General features: G+C 47.2%; 1 protein-coding gene across 5 annotated transcripts in view; it reads right to left on the reverse strand.

Moving 5' to 3' along the window:
* The window catches only part of SULF2 (sulfatase 2), a 117,172-nt gene that overhangs the window by 67,425 nt on the left and 25,027 nt on the right, over nt 1-24,720 (reverse strand). For all 5 annotated transcript variants that reach the window (XM_019636990.1, XM_019636993.1, XM_019636991.1 and 2 more), the window contains exons 2-3: nt 22,197-22,472; nt 7,449-7,688 (exon numbers count right to left, since the gene is read on the reverse strand). In XM_019636990.1, coding sequence (XP_019492535.1) covers nt 7,449-7,688; nt 22,197-22,371 — 415 coding nt within the window. In that variant the 5' untranslated portion in view covers nt 22,372-22,472. The remainder of the gene's footprint in view (nt 1-7,448; nt 7,689-22,196; nt 22,473-24,720) is intronic.

Here is a 24,720-nt window from a genome sequence, read left to right on the forward strand (position 1 = left end):
TTTGCTGTGAAAACAGAAGGTGAAGTAAAGGATATCATATTGTGCTATCAGTTAAGTTTGTTGGACAAATTACACCCCACCCCCAACTGATACTTTATCAATTCGTTTGCTTAAATAATGAACCCATCAGTCACAATTATAACCTTGCCTTTGTTAAATACTGTTAGATACAACATAAAATAGGTGATTTTCAACGTACCTAACTAAATACATTAAAGGCACTGTTTATATGAAACGTTAGTCCACAGTTGGTCTACTTAAGGAATGTTTTTCTGGTTCTAGTCTTCCACAGTTCAGGTCGACCTCCTGTATTCAAAAGGGTATCACATATACAAATGGTTGAGAATCATTACTGTGGTTGTGACTTTAATCTTCCCTCAGTATCCATTTTCTTCTTCTCCCATAGGAAAATAATTTTTAGAGGGGCAAATGGCCACCTAGAAAAAAGATTACATTCCCCAGGATCCTTTGTAGTCATGTGTGCTCATGTGACTTACTTCTCATCAATGGGAAATAAGGAGAAATAGAAAGCAGCTCAGTCTCTGATCAATTTAGGAGCACCTAAATATATAAAGCAAATATTAATAGACCTAAAGGGAGAAGTAGACAGCCATACAATAATAGTAGGGAACTTTAATACCCCTCTTTCATCAATGAATAGATCATCCAGACAAAAAAATCCATAAGGAAACATCAGCTTTAAACAACACTTAATATATACAGAACATTCCACCCAAAAACAACAGAATAAACTTTCTTCTCAAGTGCACATGTAACCTTCTCCAGGTTATATCATATGTTAGGCTACAAAACAAGTCTTAATACATTTAAGAAAACTAAAATCATATCAAGCATCTTTTCCAACCATGATGGTAGAAAACTAGAAATCAATTACAAGAAGAAAACTGGAAAATTCACAAATATGTAGACTAAACATATGTTGCTATTAAGCAACCAATCACTCAAAGAAGAAATCAAAAGATAAATAAAAAAAATCCTGAAACAAATGAAAATACAACACAACAAAACTTATGGGATGCAGCAAAACCAGTTCTAAGAGGGAAATTCATAGCAATAAATGCCTACATCAAGAAATTAAAAAAATCTCAAATAAACAACCAAACTTTATACCTCAAGGAACTAGAAAAAGAAGAACAAATGAAGCCCAAAGTTAGTAGAAGAAAATAAAGACCAGAGCAGAAATAAATAAAATAGAGACCAAAAAGACAAGAGAAAAGATCAATAAAACTAAGAGCCGGTTCTTGGAAAAGATAAACAATATAAACAAACCTTTAGGTAGATTCACCAAGAAAAAAAGAGAGAGGACTCAAAATGAAAGAGATGTTACAACTGATACCACAGAAATACAAAAGAACATAAAAGACTACTACGAATATTTATACACCAACAAACTGGACAATCTACAATAAATGTATAAATTCCTAAAAACATATAACCTACCAAGGCTGAGTCATGAAGAAATAGAAAATAAGAACAAATTATTAGCAAGGAGATTGAATCAATAATTAAAAACCTCCCCAAAAAACAAAAGTTCAGGACCAGATGGCTTCATTGGTGAATTTTACCACACATTCAATAAAGAATTAATACCAATCCTTCTTACTTATCCAAAAAACAAGAGGGAACACTTCCAAACTCATTTTACGAGGCCAGCATTACCCTGATACTAAAACCAGATGAGGATGCTGTGAGGAAGGAAAATTATAGGCCAACATCCCTGATGAACATAGAATGCAAAAATCCTCAGCAAAATATTAGCAAACCGAATTCAACAATACATCATGGATCATACACCATGATCAAGTGGAATTTATTCCAGAGATGCAAGGATGGCTCATCCTCTGCAAATCAATCAATGTGATACACCACATTCACAAAATGAAGGATAAAACTCATATGATCATCTCAGTAGGAGCAGAACAATCATTTGACAAATTCAACATCCATTTATGATAAGAATTCACAGCAAAGTGGGCACAGAGGGAATGTACGTCAACATAATAAAAGACACAGATAAGCCCATAGATATCATAATACTCAATAGTGAAAGCTGAAAGCTTTCCCTCTAAGATTAGGAACAAGACAAGCACGCTCATTCTCATCACTTTTATTCAACATAGTATTGGAAGTCCTTGCCAGAGCAATTAGGCAAGAAAAAGAAACAAAGGTATCCAAAAAAAAAAAAAAAGGAAGTAAAACTGTCACTATTTGCAGATGTGATATTATATATAGAAAACCCTGAAGGTTCTACCAAAAACCTATTAGAACTAAAAAATAAATTCAGTCAAGTTGCAGGATACAAAACCAATATGCAAAAATCTCTTGCATTTCTATACACTAATAACAAACTATTGGGAAGAAAAATTAAGAAAACATTCCCATTTACAAATGCATCAAATAGAATAAAATACCTGAGAATAAAGTTAACCAAGGAGGTGAAAGACCTAGACTATAAGACATTGATGAAAGAAACTGAAGACAATAGAAAAGTATTCTGTGCTCATAGGTTGGAAGAATTGATATTGTTAAAATGTCCATACTAACCAAAGCAATCTACAGTCTACAGATTCAATGTAATGCATATCAAAATTCCAATGGCATTTTTCATTGAAATAGAACAAATAATCATAAAATTTGTACGGAACAACAGAAGACCTTGAATAGCAATCTTGAGAAAGAAGAACAAAGCTGGAAGCATCATTGCTTCCTTACCTCAAGCTATAATACAAAGCTATAGTAATCCAAACAATATGGTTTTAGCATAAAAACAGACACATAGCTCAATGGAACAGAATAGAGAGCCTGGAAATAAACCCACACATATATGGTCAATTAATTTAAGACAAAGGGGAAGTTTATACAATGGGGAAAGGGCAGTATTTTAAATAAATGGTGGTAGGAAAACTGGATAGCGATATACAAAAATTAACTCAAAATGGGTTAAGGACCTAAACATAAGACCTGACACCATAACTTGACATTGGTCTTGGTGATGATTTTTTGGATTTCACACCAAAGCAAAGGCAACAAAAACAAAAAATAAGTGCGACTTCATAAAACTAAAAAGCTTCTGCACAGGGAAGGAAATCACCAACAAAATGAAAAGGCAACCTACTGAATGGGAGAAAATATTTGCAAATCACATATCTGGTAAGGGGTTAATACCTAAAATATGTAAAGAACTCATACAACTCAATAGCAAAACAAACAAAACCAACCAAACAAACCCCTGCCCCCAACAATATGATTAAAAAATGGGCAGAGGATCCGAATAGACATTTTTCTAAAGAAGACAAGTAGATAGCCGACAGGTACATGAAAAGGTGCTCAACATCTTTCATCATCAGGGAAATGCAAATCAAAACCACAATGAGAGATCACCTCACACCTATTAGAATGATTATAATAAAAAAGACAGGAAATAACAATTGGCGAAGATGTGGAGAAAAGGGAACCCTTGTGCACTGTTGGTGGGAATGTAAATTGGTGCAGCCACTATGGAAAATTGTATGGAGGTTCCTTAAAAAATTAAAAATAGAACTACCATATGACCCAGCAAGGCCACTTCTGGGTATTTATCCTAAGAAAATGAAAATACTAACTCAAAAAGACATATGAATCCCTATGTTCATTGCAGCAATGTTTACAATAGCAAAGATATGCAAACAACCTGTGTCTATCAATGGATAAATGGATAAAGAAAAAGAAAAAGTGACATACACACACAAGAATATTATTTAGCCATAAAAAAAAAGGAAATCTTGTCATCTGTGACAACATGATGGGCCTTGAGGACATAATGCTAAGTGAAATAAGTCAGAGAAGAATGATTACTTTATGATCTCACTTATATGTGGAATCTAAAAAAAAAAAAATCAAACTCACAGATACAGAGAATGAATTGGTGGTTGCCAGGGGCAGGGCTGGGAAAGGAGCAAAATAGGTAAAAGGGGTCCAAAGGTAGAAGCTTCCAGTTATGAAAGAAAGAATGCCTGGGAATATAATGTACAGCATGGTGACTATAGTTAATAATACTGTATTACATATTTAAAAGTTGCTAAGAGAGCAGATCTTAAAATTTCTCATCAGGGCACACAAAAAAGTTCTGTAACTATGTATGGTGATGAATGTAACTAGACTTATTGTGGGTATTATGTTGCAAGTATACACAAATATTGAATCATTATGTTGTACACCTGAAACTAATACAATGTTATATGTCAGTTATAACTCAGTAAATAAGAAAAAGAAAGCAGTTGAGTGTCTGTCTGATCAAGTCATGACTTTGAGTGGGGCATGCCCACCAGGGCAGCCCGGACTTTTAACTGAGAGAGTAATACAAAATTGCTATCTTGGGTCTCTCACAGCCAAACTTAAATCCAACTCAACCAACTGGCCTAGAATCCACAGGAATACAGGGTTTAATGTGTCTAAAGACAGCAAGAACAGCTGACCAAATGGTTTTTAGGGCACTCAAAGTTATTATGTATTCTAATGTGAGTCAAACAAATCAAATTAATTTCAGAGGGATTTTGAATTCACTTTAGTTTTCTGTCATTTTTTGCCAACCAACTGGCAATGACCTGTATAACTAACATATGTAGCTATATCTTTAAAATGTTTCACTTTAAGCAACAACTTAATATAAAACTCAAATCTGAGCTTCCTAGCTGCCAGGGCAAAGAAGGAAAGTATACAGATTACACAGCTCTTGTTATTTAATGACTTAGGAACACACCAGTTCTTTAGAATAAACAGATACTTTCAGGGTCTTGAGTTCTGAAAGTCAGGTTGGAATGGCATTCCCTTGTATAGAGGGGCAATCTAAATATAACGAATAAAATTTTCAGTGCCAGTTTTACAAAAAATGTAGACGTTCTGTGTATGGCTGTTTACATTTGACATTATGTTCCCAGTCTTCATTGAGAGTATGATAATTAAGCATAGTAGGTTGAATGCAGTTCTTTGGGGAAACAGCTTTTTGGTGATTTGTGTAAATTCAAGGATAAAGTTTGGGAAACCCATCTTGAAGAATGTTCCTGAGAGATGGTTCCTTTCCTTGCACCAGCTGTATGATTCTGAAACAGTCGGCTCTGGGTCCCACCACAAGCCCCTAGGATATTGCAGGATATATGTTTCCTTTCAATTTGATGGATGCAATTTCCGTGCTCCCTTTGAATTCCCATAGTCTTGCTTCCATTTTGATTATGCCACAAGCACCTCATTTTATGACTTTGGGAAAGTTTCTTTTCTGGGTTGCTATTGTCATGGCTGCCAAATGAAGGGGGTTAATGGACAACACTTTTAGGGTCCTTAACTGGTCCTTTGGCACCCAAAGCTAAAGGTTTCTACACAGGTCTTTCAGCCAGAGGCTGAACCACACTCAGCCCTCAGACATGTTTCGTTTGGCCCACAGTTTACATTAGTTTTGCCAATGTTTTTTTTTTTTTTTTAAATCAGCAGTTTTCTGCAACAAGTTCAGATTAGAAATAGTTGAAGGTTGGCAACCCCGAGCACAAACAGCTATAATTACTTTAAGTCCTCACTAAAGTTGTCGATAGGTTCTGCAACTGTAAGGAAAATTACATATAACGAAACCAGTGTTAGCATAGACTGATTGATATAAACAAGAGTGAGGTTCTGACAGCATCTCATCCACGTCCTAATGGAATGACATTGAACGAAATGATGTTATTCGAGGACCTGCTGTATCCGGATTTCATGGCAGACGCCACCTTTCAGGAGGTACCCGTTGGTCTGCTGTAGGCCCCTGGGTCCTGTTTCCTCCATCCACATCCAGGTCCCTGCGACCACCTGGGTGGTGGGCCTTGGTAAATTCTGACACACGTGGCTTTGTGCAGAGACCCAGGACCAACGGGGTTATATGTACAAGAAGGAGGCCTTCCCAGTGCTCTCAGCAGTACCCGCATTCTGGGTGATTCTGGCAGTGGAATGAGTTTGCGACAAGGCACAGCTCGCCAGCTTGCTCCGCACCCCGACATGTCCTCGCAGCCACACTGTGTATCTGAGGGAAAGCTGCCCAGCCTCCAAAGCTGCCTCAGTTCTGTGAACCCAGCTGAGGAAGGCATCTGTCCTTCGTGTCACTCCCACCCAAACAAGCCCGTGATCACCGGGACACAACTTCCTGGAGTTACAACATCCAAGCCAAAATATCTGATTTCACAACTGCCTTGGCTCCTTAGCCAAGGTGGGAAGCATTTATTTATTTTTAATTAAAGCAAGCCAAATTAATTGAGTTTGGAGGATTGTGCAACGGTACCAAAGGTAAGTGACTGTAATTGAGCCTTTGCCTCCGGCAACTGGCCCGGGAGATGAGACTTCAAAACCCACCAAAGTACCTCCTGCAAGATAAACAGACGGGCAGCCTTGCTCACTCTCACCCAGCATGCAACACTGCCTGGCACTGACCCAAGGAGAGATGGAACACGCTGGGTAGTGTAGACAGTCAAGTGTAGACGAACAGTCCTTTGCCATGTCGACTTCTGGGCCATTCTCTAGAGTGGCCATACAATCCGCACATACGCTCCTGTCCATTCTCCACACCAGTTTTATCCCCATTCCCCAGCCCAACGTTCTTCTGGAACTTCCTCCATGCTAATGGTTTGAAGTCAATAAATCAGTCCCTGATGGCTTTAATAGCATAATTCACAGAGAATGCAAACTCATGCCTGGGTACTGGCCTCTCTCTGTACTGTATTTCATATTTTAAATGGCCTCACTTTTTTTTTTTTTAAGATTTTTACTGGGGAATGAATTGGGGGATGGGAACAGTGCTGGGGAATCGGGGGAAGGGGAACAGACAAGTTGCTGTAGTTTTGTTCTTCAGTCTAGTTGTGGAGGACGTTGCTTCACTGGCCCAAGTTGGCACCATCATTGTGCTCTTCCTGGGCGAGGCAGATCAGTCACCGGCTTCTGGATGGCCTCTCAAGCTGGCTACGGGCCACACACAGTAGCCCATGGCAACCAAGCAGGGGCTGCAGCCTAGCCATAGCCGGGGACTCACGGCAGCCCAGCTCCAGGTTGAGCTGTTGTTCAGCATCTTAGCTGTAGAGGGCAGTGTCACTGGCCCTCATATGTGGGATGCGAACTGGGACCCTCTGGCGTTCCAAGCCAGCTCTTAACCAACGCGCCACTCGGCCGGCCCTCACTTTTTTAAAAGCTCAAATTCCCTCGAAAAGGTCACTTTCTATCAGTACTACATAGGTCAATCAATCTGTATTTTTCTAATGCACCTAGAAATAAATGCAAAACATTTAAATAAAAAGAAAGTTGTCCATGCACTACAGTCATCCAAGATGGCCCTGCAGGTCACCTGAGGAGAGATACTGATCCGACGTCAGGACACCAGCGCCACTTCCAGAGGCTCCCACCCACCCAACGTGCCCGCAGCCACCAGCTCCCCTCACCTGTCCGGTAGCCCGTGCTGTTGAGGTAAACGGCAAAGGTGCGGCTCTCATGCTGCGCCTGCCAGGAGGGCGAGGAGCAATTCTCGTTGTTGGTGTAGGTGTTGTGGTTGTGGACATACTTCCCCGTGAGGATGGAGGAACGCGAGGGGCAGCACATGGGCGTGGTCACGAAGGCGTTGACGAAGTGCGCCCCGCCCTGCTCCATGATGCGCCGGGTCTTGTTCATCACCTGCATGGAACCTGCAACCAGAGCTCAGGTGAGACGCCCGCCAGCAGGTTCTAAGTCGCGTGCTCTCAACAGAGCAGCACCCCCATTCCTGTGTGTGTGTGGCGGGGTGGGTACATTTGGAAATCTCCGGGGACAGACTGGACGGCTGGCATTTGTGGGCATCCGCCAGCAAGGCACTGTGAGCTGGACCTACACCTGGTCCCCAGTCCCACCGGGCATTCATGGGGGGTAGGTGAACGCCTGCTTGTACGTTATCTGAGCTTAGGACGGAACTCAGTTTTACATATAAACAGAACATCTTTTTTTGCAGGGTATTAATATACGCTGATGTATGTGGATGTATATAAGCGACCACTGTGTAAATGGAGGGAAGATTACACTTCGTTTTGTTTGGAACTTTCCCGGAATGGTCTGCCCTTATTGAAATCAGGTCACGCCACCCCTGGCCCACCTTCCCCCTCAATACTTCTTAGCCGAAATGCTGTTTACATCAGCCATGAACCGTGCTCACCTCCTGTCCACACCGTCCTCCCACCTTCCCCCAAATCTCACCCATCCATCGAGCCACCTTCTTCTGGTTGCCCTCTGGGATCACTCTGGTGTCTAAATCCCTTGAGCTCTTATTACACGGGCAGCATGTGTTATTAGGACTTAATTATACACCAGCAGGTATGGCAGCTTCATTCATGCCTATTCTTGTTTCTCAATGAAGCTGTCAGCAGAGTGAGGCGCACAGGATGGAAAGGAAGCTAACGTGTGTGGAAACCTCATCGTGGGCAGTGCTTTCATGCTCACCGCCGTGCCGAGGGCCCCTCGAGGGCAAAGACTGCACCCTGCACAGTACTGAATCCTCAACGCCCCCATGGTGTGTGACAGACATACAATAGGTGCTCCATAAATGTGTGAAGAGCAGATGCATAATTGTACACTGTGGCTGGTACCCAAACGCTTGGTAGCTTTCATGGAAATAGTTAATGGAAATCCTGTTTCTCTTCCCTTAAGGCCATCCTTAGTTCTGTTCCTTTTCCTGCAGCTCCCAGGGTCTGTAATGGATTGAATGATGGCCCACCCCTCTAAGGCAGATCCACGTTTAAGCCCCGGAATCTGTGAGTGTGACCTAATTGGGAAAAAAAGGGTTTTTGCGGATGTACTCAAGGATCTTGAGGTGAGAACATTCTGGATGCCCCGGGTGGGCCCCCCAAAACCAATGACAAGTGTCCTTCTAAGACACAGAAGGAAGAAGTCACACAGACACAGAGAGGAATGCCATGTGACGATGGAGGCAGAGACTGGAGGGCCGCAGCGACAAGCCAAGCCATGCCTGGAGCCCCCAGGAGCTGGAGGTGCAAGGAAGGATTCTCTGCAGAGCCTTCGGAGGGAGCAGAGCCCTGCCGACACCTTGGTTTCAGACTTGTCGCCAGAACAGTGAGAGAGTAAATTTCTGTTGTTTTCAGGCACTCAGTTTGTGGCAATTTATTAGTTAGGAAACCAATGTAGTGTCTACCAGGCTTGTGAGGTTCTTGCTGGGGAGCTGCTGACCCCTATTATCAAGAATCCCCTCGAGATCTGAAAGTAACTATTCAGACCCCCCTCAGCACTCTGTCCCTAAAAGCTAAGGATGAAAAGGAGAGTCATATCACTCTTTATCCTATTTTTCTGCCAAATACAGACGGAAACAGAGCTACAGCTTCCCTGAGGCAAACCCAGATCATATATAAATCTCTTCACTGCTTAAAACCATCCAATCGCTTTCCATTGCACTTTGAAGAAAACCTGAATTCCTTCCTGTGGCCTGAAAGATTCAAGGCCTTCTCTTCCCCAGCAGCCTACCTCTCGTGCTTCTTTGATTGCATCCCTTCCCTCCTCCTAGCTCAGTTGCCTCCACTGGCCTCGTCATTGTTTCTCAAATATTCCAAGTTCCTTCCTGCCCCAGGACCTTTGCACTTGCTATTGCCTCTGCCTGGGAGTCTCTTTCTGAGATTTCACGTTGGCTGGCTTGTCCCACTATTCAGAGCTCAATTTAGAGGCCACCTCCTCAGCATGGCCTGACAGTCCTCCCCCTCTGAAGGGGCCCCCACCCTGTTTGCTTCCTGTCACCAGCGTACGCTTCTTCATAGCATTTGTCGCCTTCTGAAATGGTCCTTTCTTTTATTATTGGGTTGCCTGTTTATGCTCTTCCTCTCCTGGACTAAGAGTTCTGGGTGATTCAGGGTGCTGGCTAGCCCACCCCCACCCCCCAGGAATATATAATTGGTGCTCTGGAAGAACTGAGTGACTGAAGGAAACAGAGCAAAGCCTGCCTTTCCAAGCCCAGCACTGCGGTGGTTTTACAAGGGACGCCCTCCTGGAACCAAGTGTGTTTCCTGAGCCAGTCCTGGCTAAGGTTGCCCCCGGTGGGTGGAGGAAAGAACCAGCTTCATGTTTGAATAGGAACCATGTAGAACTGTGTGAACATGTGTCAAGGGGACCTTCCTGAGAAGTCCCCAAGGGTCCCAGCTGTAACTGGTGGGCGATTACAGACTTCCCACCAGGTGTGAAGGCTCCCTCTGGAGGGGTTAGGGGAGGTGGGCTTTTCTGGGCCTCCTTCAACCAGCTGGTGTTAACTCGCCAGAGCCTGATGGAGTGTGGCACCATCTCAGAGCCCATGTCTCTGGGTCTGGCAGAGCCCTGGCCCCTCTGGATTCTAGGCAGCCTTGTACTGGCTAATTAGTTTCTTCAACCTTGAAGGATTTTTTTTTTTTAACCACAAATCGAGATATCAAGGTCATGCCCTTGAGGCCCCAAGCCTGAACACCAGTCACGTTGCCACTTCATGGCCTTTGACTGAGCGGTGTCCTCTGCCTGGAGTGCTCCCTCCTGAGACCTTCAGGTTACTGACCAAACGTCAAATATCTCTGATGATCCTGTAGGAAACATCACCCCTCCTTAAAGCCTTTCCCACTCCTTTCCCTGATTCCCTTCTCCCCAAGGCAGTTACTACCCTCAAGCATCAAAGTTGCTTCTAGTTCACTTGTTGGTATGCTGCAAGTCACTCCTACTGGAATAGCTTCACGGGGGCAGAGATTTAGGCCGACTTTGTTCATTGTCATATTCTCAAGCCTAGCAGTGCCTGGCACATATACCTGCTAAAATAACCCCCAAATTATCTTACTCTTTGGGTTTCCACATAACTCAGGAGCCCAAGCTAGTTTGTATCCATGGACGCACACGTGTGTGTGTGTTTTGTGCAATGCATTTAAAAAATTTGACTTTAAATAGCACTAAACAGACCATGTCTTCTCCAGTTGGCCACACTCCCCAGCACTCCCTATAGTCTCACACCAACTTTGCATACCCACATCACCTGCCTGCTCTGAAGGCCATGGTTTTGCAACTCCTCGTGTAACTTAGTTGTTAAGACAACTCCAGCTTGTCCCTGGGGTAGAGGCCAGTGTTATACATCAATCATCATCATCATCATTATTAATGTGGTGACTGCCATTGGCTGAATGTTGGGTGTGTACACTGTGCTAGGCACATACATGCATCGTTTTACTTTATTGTCCCAACAACCCGTTTAAGAGAAGGAGCTGAGTGCAGGGCATGACATGACTGATCAAGGCCACAGAGCTGGGGAAGAGGGATGTGAGGACAGGAGTCCGGGCTTGTCCAATGGGAGAGGTGGGTGCTGGGTGTCCTGTTTAGGAAACATTCAGTTTACATCATGTGGGGGGTGGTGACACTGAACCAAGGAAGTGCACAGAGGTCCCCATGTACTTGATCAACTCTTGGCTTCAACAAGGCTCAGAATAGTCCATGGACTGTATGTCTATCTGGTCCCCTGGTCATCCCGGAGGTGATTGTAGCTGGCACACCAGCAGTGAGAGCAGCATAGGATCAGATCACCAAACACAAGGGACATCAGTGGTGGGATAGTCATTCCTGTTCACTCCTGATCAACTCCAGGAGAAAGTCTTGGGTTGGTGCTGCCACGTCCTTAACACCTACACATCTATTTCAACAGGAAGGGAACTGGCCGCCCACCTGGGACGCTAGGTGGGTGGCAGTATTAGCGGATATTTGATCGCATGGTTTACTTTCTTTGCATTTAGGGCAAATGCTAGCTTCTCTCATTTAGGGTGGTGGAATCTAGTTCTTTTTGAAAAACAATTACAGCTTTGTTTTTTTTTTTTAAAGCAAATAGTACAGGTGGCACATAGATCTGGTGAAAACTGTGCAAAGGTGAGGGGCTGGCTGGTGTTTGGCACACACTGGCTTGGTGCAACCCAGGACTGTCTACTCAGTGATGTTACTTGGCTGGCTAATAGACGCCTCGGGTGCCACGGACCCAAAACTGAGCTCCTGATGTCACCTGTCCACTCATGGCTCCTCCCACAGTTCCCCCCCTTTCCTGCGGTTACTTAGGCAACGATCTCAGCTGCTCCTCGGTCCCATCTTTCAGCTCCCACTCCAACCCATCAGCAAAGCCTGTTGCTCTTTCTTCAAAGTACATCCACAACCAGAGCTTTGTCACCTCCTCCCTGGGCTGCCGGTCACTCTTTCCTCTGAATCAGTCAACTGCTTGCTGCCTGGACTCGGACCATTTATTCCCCATGGAGCAGCCAGAGCGCCTCCTCTCCCGCACCCTCTGTGGCTCCCACTCACTCGAGAACAAAATCCCTGTGGTTGTCACAGGCCCTGCGGGTTCCATTCCCCCCTCCTGCCCGCTCTGCAGCCACGGGGCCTTGTCCCTGTCCTCAGAATGCTGGGCTCATCCCCACTTTGGAGCCTTTGCCCACGCTGGGCCTCTTACCTTTGCCTGGTACCCCCATGTCCTGTTCCCTCACCTCCATCTTGTTTCTACTCAAAAGTTCCCTTCTCACTGAGGCCTTCCCTGCCCACCATAGCTACAGTTTAATTCCCCGCCCGGATATTTCATAGCCTCTTTCTCGTTTTGCATTTTCAACTCTGTACATATGATCTTATCTAACACACTACATGCCTTTACATATTTATCTTGCTTGTCATCCCCTTGCAGCTCTAGATGTCAGCGTCGTGGGGGCTGTGATTACTGACAGTGCCCCACAGCCTCGAGACTGAGAACAGTGCCTGGCACACAGTAGGTGCTCACTAAATACAGAGAGTGCCCCAAGAATGTATACACATTTTAAGAAAGGAAAACGGTATTAAAATTGCAATACTCAAGATATACCGATGACAAAAGATGAGTACAAGTCACGTTTGACTTCTGCCATGACAAGAGGTGCTCCAAGTGGTTCCCATCAGCGTCCAGACACTGCTGATTATGGCGAACTACTGCTTGAGCAACGCTGACCAAAGTGTCCACTTGTGTACATTTTTTTGGTGCCCTTGAAGAAATGAATCTAGGGCAGTCCAGGCAGAATCAACCCTTTGCTCGCTCTTCACAAACTATGAAGAGGAAGGAGGAAGCAGCTGGTAGTGAGATTTCAGCCTCTGTCTCCAGAGACTGCAGAAAGGGACAAAACTGACCTCCCGCCCGACCTGTCAGACCCTTCTGGAAAGCAGGGAGGCTGCCACCTGGTGAATAATTCACCTGCAGTCAGCAGCCCCAAATGCTGCGTTGGCAAAAAAACAAACAGCCTGAAGAGCCGTTTCTTATTTTTAATGGGCTCAAAACCAGGGCCTCCAAGTGCCTGTATCTCCATCCTACCAATTTCCAAGGACATGAGCGATGGGCTGCTCTTCATGAGTGGTTCCCCGTGCAAGCCTGCACGGTGCACTCACCCCGGCCCAAATAAGCCAGCTGAAGGAGAGCGGTGTCAATCTCCTACTAAAGCACAATTTAACAACGCCTCGAAATGGCAGCGGCATCTGTGCACAAGCAGCCCTACATGTTAAGCCTCCCCTTGGGGACAGTAACCTGCTTTATTAAAACTGCCATAGCGTCGAGGCGCTATAAAGCCACATCTGGAACGCAAAAACATATGATCTAATCTCCTTGCCCAGCTTAGCCCTAACACAGACGGATGGCTCTGATGGGAGGGAAGAACCTGGAAGACGCGGCCACACAGAGACAAACAGGCCAGGTTTCAATATTTTAAATCAAGCCGAGCCAGCCAACCCAAACTTCTTTTGTCCAACATAAACCTGGGGACACAGAGACCGAAACAGACCCAGTCTCTTTCCATGATCAAACCTTTCTACCTTGCTGAGCCAGGGGTGAGGTCACCCCGACACCTCTCTGTGACTAATGGGCTGGAGAGGCTCCACCCCCACCCTGAGGATGGCACTTAAATCCTGGTGCTCAAACCACTCGATTGCCAGGAATGTGGCATTTACACCACAACACCCACCTGCCCACCCACTTTGTGACTGCTTTTTTTGGGGGGCCTTTCAGGCTTGAGCTGGGATGTGCTCATGGCTGTCTGCTGGCAGCTCAGTTCGGAATAATGCCACTGGATTCCCAGGACCTGCTTCTCAGACGAGGTGTCCTCATGATGGTGGCAAAGGGGAAACCTTTCCTGATTCTTGGATATTACAAAACAAAGTCAAATGTAATTTCTGTTTTCAGCTATGAAAAGCCCAGGCTCGAAATTTGTTCCTAAGCCCCAAATCAACTAAGCAGATGTTGAAGAGGCAGTATTGGAATTTCATTAATGAACATTGGACCGTCAGAGAGATCATGAAGTTATTTTTTTTCTCCTCTTCCTTCTGCTGGCTCTGGTTTGCAGAAGTTTCTGGGAGAACATTCTGATAGGGTTGTTGTCCATAGAGGGGAGGTGGCAGAGGGACCCTGGGAAAGGGCTGGTCACCCGTATAATTAATGGCACTCAGCAATCACTGGTCGTTTCCTCTCTACGAAGCTCCACCCAGAAGCGTTCCTTTCCCTTGTAATTCTCCAATACATTGCCCTTGGTTGGCAGAGGCTGTTTATTCAACCATAAGGGATCTCTAGGGTGTTTTGCCCATTTTCCAGGGCGGGCTACACAGAGCCAGTCACCTAGCTCCTGGCCTGGTGGGTGATGCTTGCAAAGCTGCCTGATGTCTGTGCTAAGCCTGAAAACCTGTTCCTCCTCTCCTCGTTCCCCCAGCTCTGTAAACGGCACCACCATCTGCCCAACAGCTCAGCCAAAAACTGAGACGTCATCCTTGATTCCCCTTTCCTCCCCTCCCACTTGAAATCCATCAATAAGCCCTGTCTGCCTGACCTTCAAAACAGAACCTGCTCCATCCACCCTCTCCCTCTGCAGCACGCCCAGCATCTCCCACCTGGACAACTGGTCCCCCTGATTCCGCTCGTCTCCCTGGGCCACCCCTGAAACATGAGCATTTGACCTGCTCAGAACATTTCAGTGACTTTGCATTGGCCTTCCCCCATCTCCTCTCCGCCCTCACCCCCAGCACTCTCCCACTCACTCCCCAGGTCCTGCCGGCTGTCCTTCTTGCCACATGGTTCTTGCACTCGTCCTTCTGCCTGCAATGCTCCTCCCCCAGTTTCCACGTGAACGTCTCCTTCTCATGGTGCAGTGCCCGTCATACAACCGCACTACCCCTGGTAGAAGGTGCTGCCCCTCACTGGGCCCCTTGCTTCTGATCTCTGATGCGGCTGAGACCCCAGATTGCCTACCAACGTTGGTTTCCCCTTCTTCCTTCTAACAGGTCATTATTTTAATCTTCAGTGTACATAGCTAGGAAACGACATTTCCCAGACTCTCTTGTAGCTATGATACTACGCGTGGTTGTGGTCCTCCCCAGGTCTCCAGCCCAGGGAGCTGGCCTGGATGAACTGCAAGCACACGTGTCTTTACACTGGCTTTGGGCTGGGTTTGGTCAATGGGGGGCCCTGGCAGGAGATCACCAAAAGAGGCAACTGAGGTCGGGGTGTGGGTCCCTCCATCTCCTTCCCTGTGGTATCAACAGAGGATGACAGCTCCTGTTGGGTGGCCCTTTGTGTCTCCAGTTTGCAGTAGCCATTCGCTCCCTTCATCCCCTTGGTCTTGGGGTGGGGATGACCCCACTGTGACTAGCTAACCTTGGGGACTGCACTGTCACTAGTGGTTTCCCCACATTTGCTCATGCCTTAGCACAAAATAGTTAAATGCTCCTTGAATACTCCAAATTTGAGTGTGCCCCACGTTCCTTGCTGAGATGGTGTGGCTAAGTAAATAAGTTATATGTGATGTCAGCCCCTCTTAAGGACCTCATCCCAGACGTCCACGAGGAGACGTTGAAAAAATAGCCACACCATAAGCATGGTAGAACAGAAAGGCAGAGAAGGAGCTTGGGTCCCCGAAAGCCTTGAAGCCACCATGGCAACGCTGAACTGCCAACTTCCAGATAATTTTAGGTGAGTGAGAAGCAAACTTCTATCTAGTTTACGCCACTGCTATTTTATCTTTCCTTTTACATGCAGCCAAAACTAATCCCTATACACTTAGCTTCCAGAATTTAAGTGATCTCCCAAGTGTTGCTGAGTTCTGGGGGGAAAAAAAAAATCTTCTGGAATGTACTTGGCAAGGCGAACACCAGGGTGGGTCCGAATGAGCCTCTTTTCTTCCTGAGACAACCTGCATTGACATGTTTTTCTAACTCGAGAGAGCGGTGTCAGGAATGTCAGGAGCTGATATCTCAGGGGGGCTGAGGTGAAAGTTACCCCACTCTGATGGTTCTGGAATCTGGGCACACTCGCCTGGGCTTCCAGCCATTTGACCCTTGCCAAGTGCCCACGCCTGCCATTTAGAATTGATTTCTGGATATCAGTCTGCAGCTCAGGGTGTGGTTTCCTTGTGTTCACAGATGGAAAGTGGAAAACAAGCGCCTGGCCAGACACCCTCCCGTGGCCTTTCTCTCAAAAGCCTCTCTCTCCTACAAGCAGCCCTCCCGGCCGAGGGCCTGCAGCTTTCAGGATCCCAGACCCCTCTGAGAATCTGGTGAGGGTCTCGGACTCAGGAATGCACAAGCAGGCAAACAGTCTGCATGCAATTCCCCCGCCCCTGCCCCCACTCCAGGCCCATCCAGGCCTGGGCCTCTCCCCTGAACGTGTGACTCTGAAAGGCTGGCTGCCTTGGACAGCTCCTCTTGGCAGTTCACACACATCTGCAATGTACAGATTCCAGAGCTCAGCTCCCGATCGCAGCGTTCTCCGTCTCCATAAACAGAAAATCCCTGCTTGTAGATGTTTCGGTCAACATCTTGGGAGTCCTCCTTGACCCCTGTCTCCCACTCCACATCGGACCCATCAGCACATCGTATCAGCTCCATCCTCTTAACTGTGTGCAGTATCTGACTCCTTTCCCCCCACTCTGGTCTGAGTCTTCATCATCTCCCGCCTGGACTATTGCAGTAGACTCTTCACTGTGCTCATCTCCCGTGTGAACTATTGCAGCAGACTCCTCACTGGGCCTCTGCTCTTGTTGCGTCCCTTTAATCTGTTCTCCACATAATAACCAGAGGGGTCATCTTAACACGTAAGTCAGACAATGTTCTTCCTCTGCCCAGTGTCCTCTACTGGCATCCGCATCACTCAGAAAGCCAAAGTCCTCTCCCTGGTTCAGAGGCCCTGTGTGACCCACCCTCCCACCACCACCACCCCACTTCCTCTCAGACCTCACCTCCTCCCGTCCCTTTGTTTACACTGCGCTGCCGCTCTGGTCTCTTGGCTGCTCTGTGAGCCTGTCAGGACTGCGTCTGCCTCAGGGCCTTTGCACTCACTGTTTCCTCTGCCTGGGATGCTCTTCCTAGCGGAACCCCCTTGGCAGGCTCCCCTACCTTCTTTGGCTTCCCAGTGAGGCCACTCTACATAAAATCACCACTCTCGCTTTCCCTAGCCCTCTCCTTGCTGACTTCCTTTCCTTGCTTTATTCTCCTCACCACTTTCCACTATCTTATGTACTATATACTCATATCTTTTTTAAAAAAAAAAAAATTAACTCCTGAAGTAGAACGTAAGCTCCATAAAAGCAGAGATTTTTGCCTATTTTGTTTGCTGCTGGATCCCCTTTGGTGATTGGAGGTGTTCAATAAATAGCCGGCGAATGAATGCATCAGGTCCACCCTTTGAGCACCCTGCTTCAGAGAAGAGCCTGTGGGGGTGCCATCGGCAGCTCCTGGACTTGACTGCACACCAGCCGTTCTATCTTCTTCTGGCACCAGCTCTTGACGTTTCCTTCAGGGAATCACCTCTACTCCCCCCCCCCCCCCCCCCGTTAGTCCTCCTGGTTCACGTGGGGTTGGCGCCATCCCTGGCTCTAGGCATGTACACGTGACCCAGGCCAACCATGGTGTTCCATCTCCCTGAGTTGTTCAGGGTTGATCAGATATCACGGAAAGTGCCAGGCCCAAGACAGTTAATTTGGGGACTTCTACTGGCACTCACGGGAGAGAGAAACTCCTTCTATAAGGATGGCTCACTGTAGCCTCAACGTAGGTCTGACAATGCCAGGGGTGTCACATGGAAGGCTGGGCTGAGAGTGAAGACAACTTGGAGGAAGCTGAGGTTAGGGAGATGGAGAGATAACTGACATCCAACGTAGGACTCCTGGATCCAACCATACCCGAAGCTCTTGGACTTTTTATTAACATGAGTCAAACACACTTTTTTTTTGGGGGGGGGGGTGAGGTTTCCTCAGAGAGGTTAAGTAACATTCCCAAAGCCACACAGTCAGTGGCAGAGTGAGGATTTGAACTTAGCTGTCTTTCCAGAGAATGCTTACATTTACGTCTTTATTGGGAGCACTTTCATTTAAAGATGTTCTGAAAGGCAGAGAATTCTTTTGAAATGGGAGCATTTCACAGTTCATGCCATCTTTGAGGGGCACACTTGAAACCCTGCAATCTAAGGGGGCCCCTAAAAGATGCCTTGTTCCTACCTGGCATGCACCCTCAGCAAAAGGAGCAATGGAGAATCAGTGCCTGATAGCCTGGGGTTTGTGTCTGACTGTCTGTCTCCTTAACCCTCAGACACAGGAGTTACCACCATGTGGCACCTATATTATTGCAGTTTGGCCCTGACATTAAAAGCCTGTGACTCACCCTTGAGAAAGTCCTTCCCTTTTCCAGCCTCCATCCTGCTGCTTAGATCAAGGAGAAAGTCTCAGGGAGGTGATATTTCACCTTTAACACCTCTCTCAAAACTGCCCATCACCCTTTATAAAGAAGATATGCCAGCCTCGTGGGAGGTGGCATCTTGCTGAGATGTAAATACCCTGCTGTTCTCATCTACTTGGTTTGGCAGTGATCTTTGGCGGAAGGCAGTGGATAGTAGCTTTTCATTCACAGTCATCATTCAGAGCTTCCTTTTAAAAGAATATTTAAGCTTCAAAAAGGAAGTCTAGTTAAAGAAAATTTCCAATAAAAGAACAGACGGCACTGGGATGCTGCAGATATTCTCTTGCTCCAGGCAAGGGCTGCGCGTCTAACTCATCTTGGTGTCTCAGAGCCTGTCAGAGTCCCTGAGGCTCACCAAAGGTTTGTCTGGATTGAATTCAGCCAATAAACCCTGGCAGAGTCCCGGTTCATAACCCCTCTGCCTGAAGGACACATGCAAACAAGACCTTGGCTTCTGTGTGCTCCTCTCTCTCCTATAATCCTGGCCAAGACCCTGCTGGTCTCCAAGGGTCATCCAAACCCAGGGATATTCCCAATGGCCTGGAAGATGTATTGATAATTGGGGCCACTTAATGATCAGTGTGCTCTGGGACCAGCTCCCCCGGGCATTTGACACATCTGAGTGCCTCAGGGAGGTGTGTTGAATGCATATAAGGAAAGGAAAACGAATATATAGCCACCCCCCCACACACACCTTGCAGTTAGGGTACAGGACAACAGGCCCCTCTTCTGTGCTGAGTCCTGTACCAGTAGTCTCAACCAGACCCTAAATAGGGTGGACAGCTGTTCTCTGCCCTGGGACTGGAAGAAAGCCTGGAATTATCTTAGTCGAGAGGTCTTCAGCCCCAAGAACTGTTGGAACTGCCGCATGGATGAGCAGAAAATAGCAGATGATAAATTTTTTAGGACCACCTTCTACGTGCCAGTTGTCGCAGGCTGGGAGATAATGTGCTGGCCTTTTTGGGAACATGCATTATTGATCTGGGTCTGTCTAGTGGTTTATAAAAAGCTCATCACCCCCTCACCCCACTGCCACCATCCCACCCCTCACCTCCTGAAATAAGGTCAGCCTCCTTCAAAAGCCAGCTCTGCTGATGGAGGGGCTGGTTCGTTCATAGAAGGGGAGGCTTAGGGGCAGCCAGCTATGCAAGGTAGTGCTGCGGATGGGAGCTGGCAGATGCCACAGCACACAAGGGCTCAAAACCGACTACCGACCGTATCTACTTCCTGGAATTTCTCTTTCAGCAACACTTGCTTCGGTGTGCAAAGACACGTGTATAAAGACATTTCTGGCCACGGTGTTTGTACCAGTGAAAACTAACACACTAACAATCTAGAAATAAATCAACAGCCATCCCAGGAGACTGGTTAAGTGGAGCAGTGGCCAAGGCCATGGGCTCTGGGTTTGAAGCTTGTTTGGCCATGTTCTAGACTCGGGACAACTAACTTCATTTCTCTGTGCCTTAGTCTCTCCATCTATAAAATGAAGAGAAACGGATCTATGCATTTTGAGCAAGCTATGATTTTCTTTGCTTTCCTCTCTCCTGTGCCTTCATCACACCCATAGCTCCTTTCCCTATGTCTGCGTATTCTGCTAGTTTTATTCAAGAGTCACAGATGAAAACCTAACAATTAGATTCTAACGTGAGGTTTAGTTAGGTCACATTGCTGCAGCAAAAATGTGTTGCTCCTAAGAATGAGTGTTCACTCACTCACCTTGGTTCAGGCCCCAAATCTGGGACTCACCCTGGATGCTCTTTTTTTCCTTAACTGCCCCCTCCAACCCATCCACCATCGTCTCACCCCTTCCCCTGCCCTCCCCCTGGTCCCAGCTTCCATCTTCACTGGCCCAGTTACTGCACTGGCCTCTTAATGGGTGTCCCTGTCTCTGCTCATGCTCTCTGCAATCAAATTTCAACCTAACAGTCAGAGGGATCCTTTTGGAACCTACAGCAGGTCCCCTGCTTATGGCCCCCAATCCATGTCCATTTCACTAAGAATAAAATTCAAAACCCTCACCATGGCCACAAGGCCCCAGCTCCGTTCCCTATAGCCCAGCTCCGTCCACTCCCGCTCACAGGCGTTCTTTTTGGCCCAAACCACCAAGCTCATTTCTAACTCAGTATCTTTGCCTTTTCTGTTTTCTCTACTTAGAATGAACCTTTGTTATTCTTCCAGTTCCCAACACAGTGCAGTGAACGTTTATTGCAGATGCTCAATAAACCTCTGTTAGATGGATGAATGAACATCCGGGGTGTCTTGAAATTCCCAGGCATCACTATGATCAAAACAGCTCGAGGGGCCCACAAGGCAAGACCAAAGTGCTCTGAGGTTCAGGTGCTGCCTGCAAATGCTCTTTGCAAAAGTCGGCAACAGCGGTTCGAGTCAGCCCGAGCTGAGCAGCCGTGAGCTGCCAACAGGTGGCGGGATGGCTCAGCTAAAAAAAAAAAAAAAAAAAAAAAAAAAAAAAAAAAAAAAAAAAAAAAGTCGGCCAGAAACAAAATTCACGCCCCTAGGGCCAAGGCCTGTAGACTCCCCATGGTTATCAAAGGTGGCTCATGCAAATGGTGCCAGGGAGAGAGGCCTGTTGTTCGTCAAGTTGTCAATAAAAGCTCTGGGTTCTGATTGCTTCCTGGCTGCATATTCTTTTTGCCCTGATAAGGTCCCTGAGAAAAATCTATACTTGTGATCATTAATACAAATCATTACAAGGAATGACTTGGATTTATATAAATCACCTTTTCTTGGCAGTTAAAAGACTGATTCATGTTTTTCATAATGGATCCAAAAGGGGTATAGATTTGCAGTTGGGTTTTCATCACCATCTTATATCGGGTTGCAAAGGCTTATCCAGTAAACCTTTACATTTATGGCCGCCAACGATATTCAGTTGTCCTTTGACAGTGGGCAGAGGCGAAAGGCCAACCCCTCACCTGGGCAGCTATTGGCATTCCTTACCACAACCCAGGGGAGCTTTCAGGAGGCTCTGCGTTCTACCCTCTCCAGTCTCATTTCCTATACCCCTTTCCCATGCTCCAGCCACATCTGTCTCCTTGGTTCTGCCTCAGGGCCTTTGCACATGTTATTCTCGCTGCTTGGAAGGCTTTCCCCCTAGATCTTCACAACACATGCCTTTCTTACTCATTACTGAAGTTCCAGGCCCTAGAATATTGCCTGGCACGTAGCAGGTACTCAATAGAAATTGGATGAACTTCTCCTTAAGGCTCTGGAGAAATCCATGCAGGGTTCTGCATTAGGAAACGGAGGGAGATTCCCTAACCTTGAGGACCCAGCTGTGAATCCACAGGTGTGGGGCAACCCCTGTGACTTGATTAAATCCATTAGAAGTGAATCCTATGGGTTGACACAAGTGTCTTCCATCAGGAACCTTAGCCCCAGCAGAGGGCCCCAGTGACCCCGGGTAGGTGCCACCAGCTGGCTGGGGTGCTTACCGAGCTCCACGTCCTGGTCATCCGTCAGTACCAGGATAATGTTGGGGCGGATGTTTCTGCGGTCCCTCTGAAGCCTGCCTTTCAGGCGGTGGTGTGACAGGAACGCAGAACTCCCACCCAGGAGAGAGAGAGCAGTGGTGGAGAGCAGGCAGAGCAGGAGGCCAGGGCGCGCCATTTTGTATTTTTGCTGATCCGTTGCTTCTTGCAGGAGGCAGGAGTCTGAGGTTGTATCTTGTGGATTTGTTTCTTTGCCTTCTTCCCTCTCTGCTCACGGATCTAAAGTAGGAGGAAAGGAATCAGGTCAGTCTCTAGGTACAGGCTGCCCGGTAGCTCGGACCTGCATAACGCTCTCTATAATGGCCTCTGGCAGGGACAGTGAGTTTCTCTGATCAGGGATAGCTATAGCCAACACCTAACTTGGCTCAAGTCACAAGAAAAGAATTCACAATGCACTCAGGCAACAGGCTGGTAGGAAGGCCTTCTGTGACCACTTATGTGGATGGAATTCTCCCCTGGACCAGCGAGCCTGTGGGTGTGTTGGTGGCAGCTGAAGTCCCAAGTCAGATAATCGGCCTGTCATTGAACCATCCAACCACTTCAACAGACAAATCGCCCCCAGGGAAGGGAGGGAAGCAGCCCAGTCTGGGAGGGATCTTTCTGGTCATCTCATCTCTGCTGGCAAGATCAGGGGTGCAGGGGTGAGGGGGCTGCAGCCTGGCTCCCAGGCAGCGTGTGACTCTGGGTGGGGTCTGGACACTGGGATGGTGTCCGCGTTGGGCTAGATGACTCCTAGTGCTTCAGTCCCAGCTCCATCCCTCACCAGTTCGGTATCCCCATCAATAAGCCAGTGGAGATCCTCCCTTTCCCTATGAGTAAAGTTGGGAGACGTGGCTGTTACAAGAACTCAGTCCAGTGGGGCTCCCTGCTAACAGATCCCAGAGCTGGGATGTTATTCACATGAGTTTTAAGTTGCAGAATAAACAAAATGACAGAAGGGACACTTGAGGGCTAAAGAGCTGAGGGAGAAGAATTGCCCCACTCCACGGAGGCCGCGCCAAGCCCAGGTCAGATCACAAGCAATGGTGGGTGTGGGAGGGAGGCGGGAGGGCGAATCTTGGCTCAGGCAGGTCTCTGCTCTTAATCTGCTCTTCACTCTCTGTGGTCATTTTTCTACTTCTTGAGGAAATGAGCCTTCAAGTCCTGTCCAGATATAGACTTTTGTTCTCATTTATTTAAGACGAGGGAGAGGCACACACAGCGAGAAAGCGAACAGACGGGTTGAGAGGAAACCAAATTTGTTGGAGTCGGGCTGAGTCACCCTCCCTGTGACCTTGAGGGACCCGACCCCAAAGTCACTGCTCAGGGAACTCATCAAGGGCCCCAGATTCCACGGAGGGGGATGTGCTGCCTGCATCTCTCTCCTGGAGATGGCAACAGTCACCTACAGCAGTGGTTCTCAACCTTTCACAGGGGTCGCCTAAGACCATCAGAAAACACATATTTTCGATGGTCTTAGGAACCGAGACACCGCTCCTCTATCCATCTCCAGGCTCACATGCAGATACGCCCACATACGAGTACCTGGCGACCCCTGTGAAAGGGTCGTTCGACCCCCAAAGGGGTCGCAACCCACAGGTTGAGAACCGCTGCCCTATAGGGTCTCCCTGCTCCCCCCACCCCCGCCCCCCTTCCATTCTCCCCAGGGCAGCCAATGGAAATTTCCTAAAATTCAAATCAGATCATATCACTCAGTGAGGCACTTAGGGCACAAAATCGAAGGGCACTCACTCCAGGTGGTACAAGTGCAAGGCACGCACCTCACCTGGGTCCCAGTCCTGTCACTCACCTGCTCAGACCCTCCCCTGGCTTCTCATGGCTCCGGGAATAAAAGGCAGACTCCCTCCCATCCTGCCCCTGCCCACCTCTCCTGCTTCTCAGTTGCTCTCCAGCCCCACTGGCTGCTTTCTGTTGCTTGGACAAGTCAAACGTGTTCCTCCCCAGGGCCTTTGCACTGTTCTTCCTTAAACCTGGAAGAGCCTTTCCCTAGATCTTGTATGATGGGCTTACTCTCCTCTGCCAAGTCTTGGCACAAATGTCACTTCCTTGGAGAGGCTGCACTCACGGCCTATCTAAGGTGGTGCCCCATCTGGGGCACTCTCCGTATTTTATAACCTGTTTTATTTCCCTCATAATCCCTACTACAGCCTGCAATCATCTATGTATTGCCTAGTTCTCCCCACTGGAGGGTCAGCTCCGTGAGGGCCGAGGCTGGGCCTGTGTTATTCACAGCTCCGTCCCCAGCACCTAGGACCATGCCTGGGACATGGTAGGTGCCAAAGACATATTCCAATAAATAAAGGGGTGTTTTCTTAAGGTCCTCTGAGCTCTGCAGAGTGAGGGGTGTTGTACTTGAAAGGGCCACGCCATAACCTGGGTCTGGAGGCTCAGAGACAGACCTCTGTCAGCGACAGCCTCCCCATCACCCTTTCTGAGTCACCAAGGAGGAGTGGGCCACTCTGAGTTC

This window comes from Hipposideros armiger, unplaced genomic scaffold, assembly GCF_001890085.2.
Source record: "Hipposideros armiger isolate ML-2016 unplaced genomic scaffold, ASM189008v1 scaffold_31, whole genome shotgun sequence".
In the NCBI taxonomy this organism is placed as follows: Eukaryota; Metazoa; Chordata; class Mammalia; order Chiroptera; family Hipposideridae; genus Hipposideros; species Hipposideros armiger.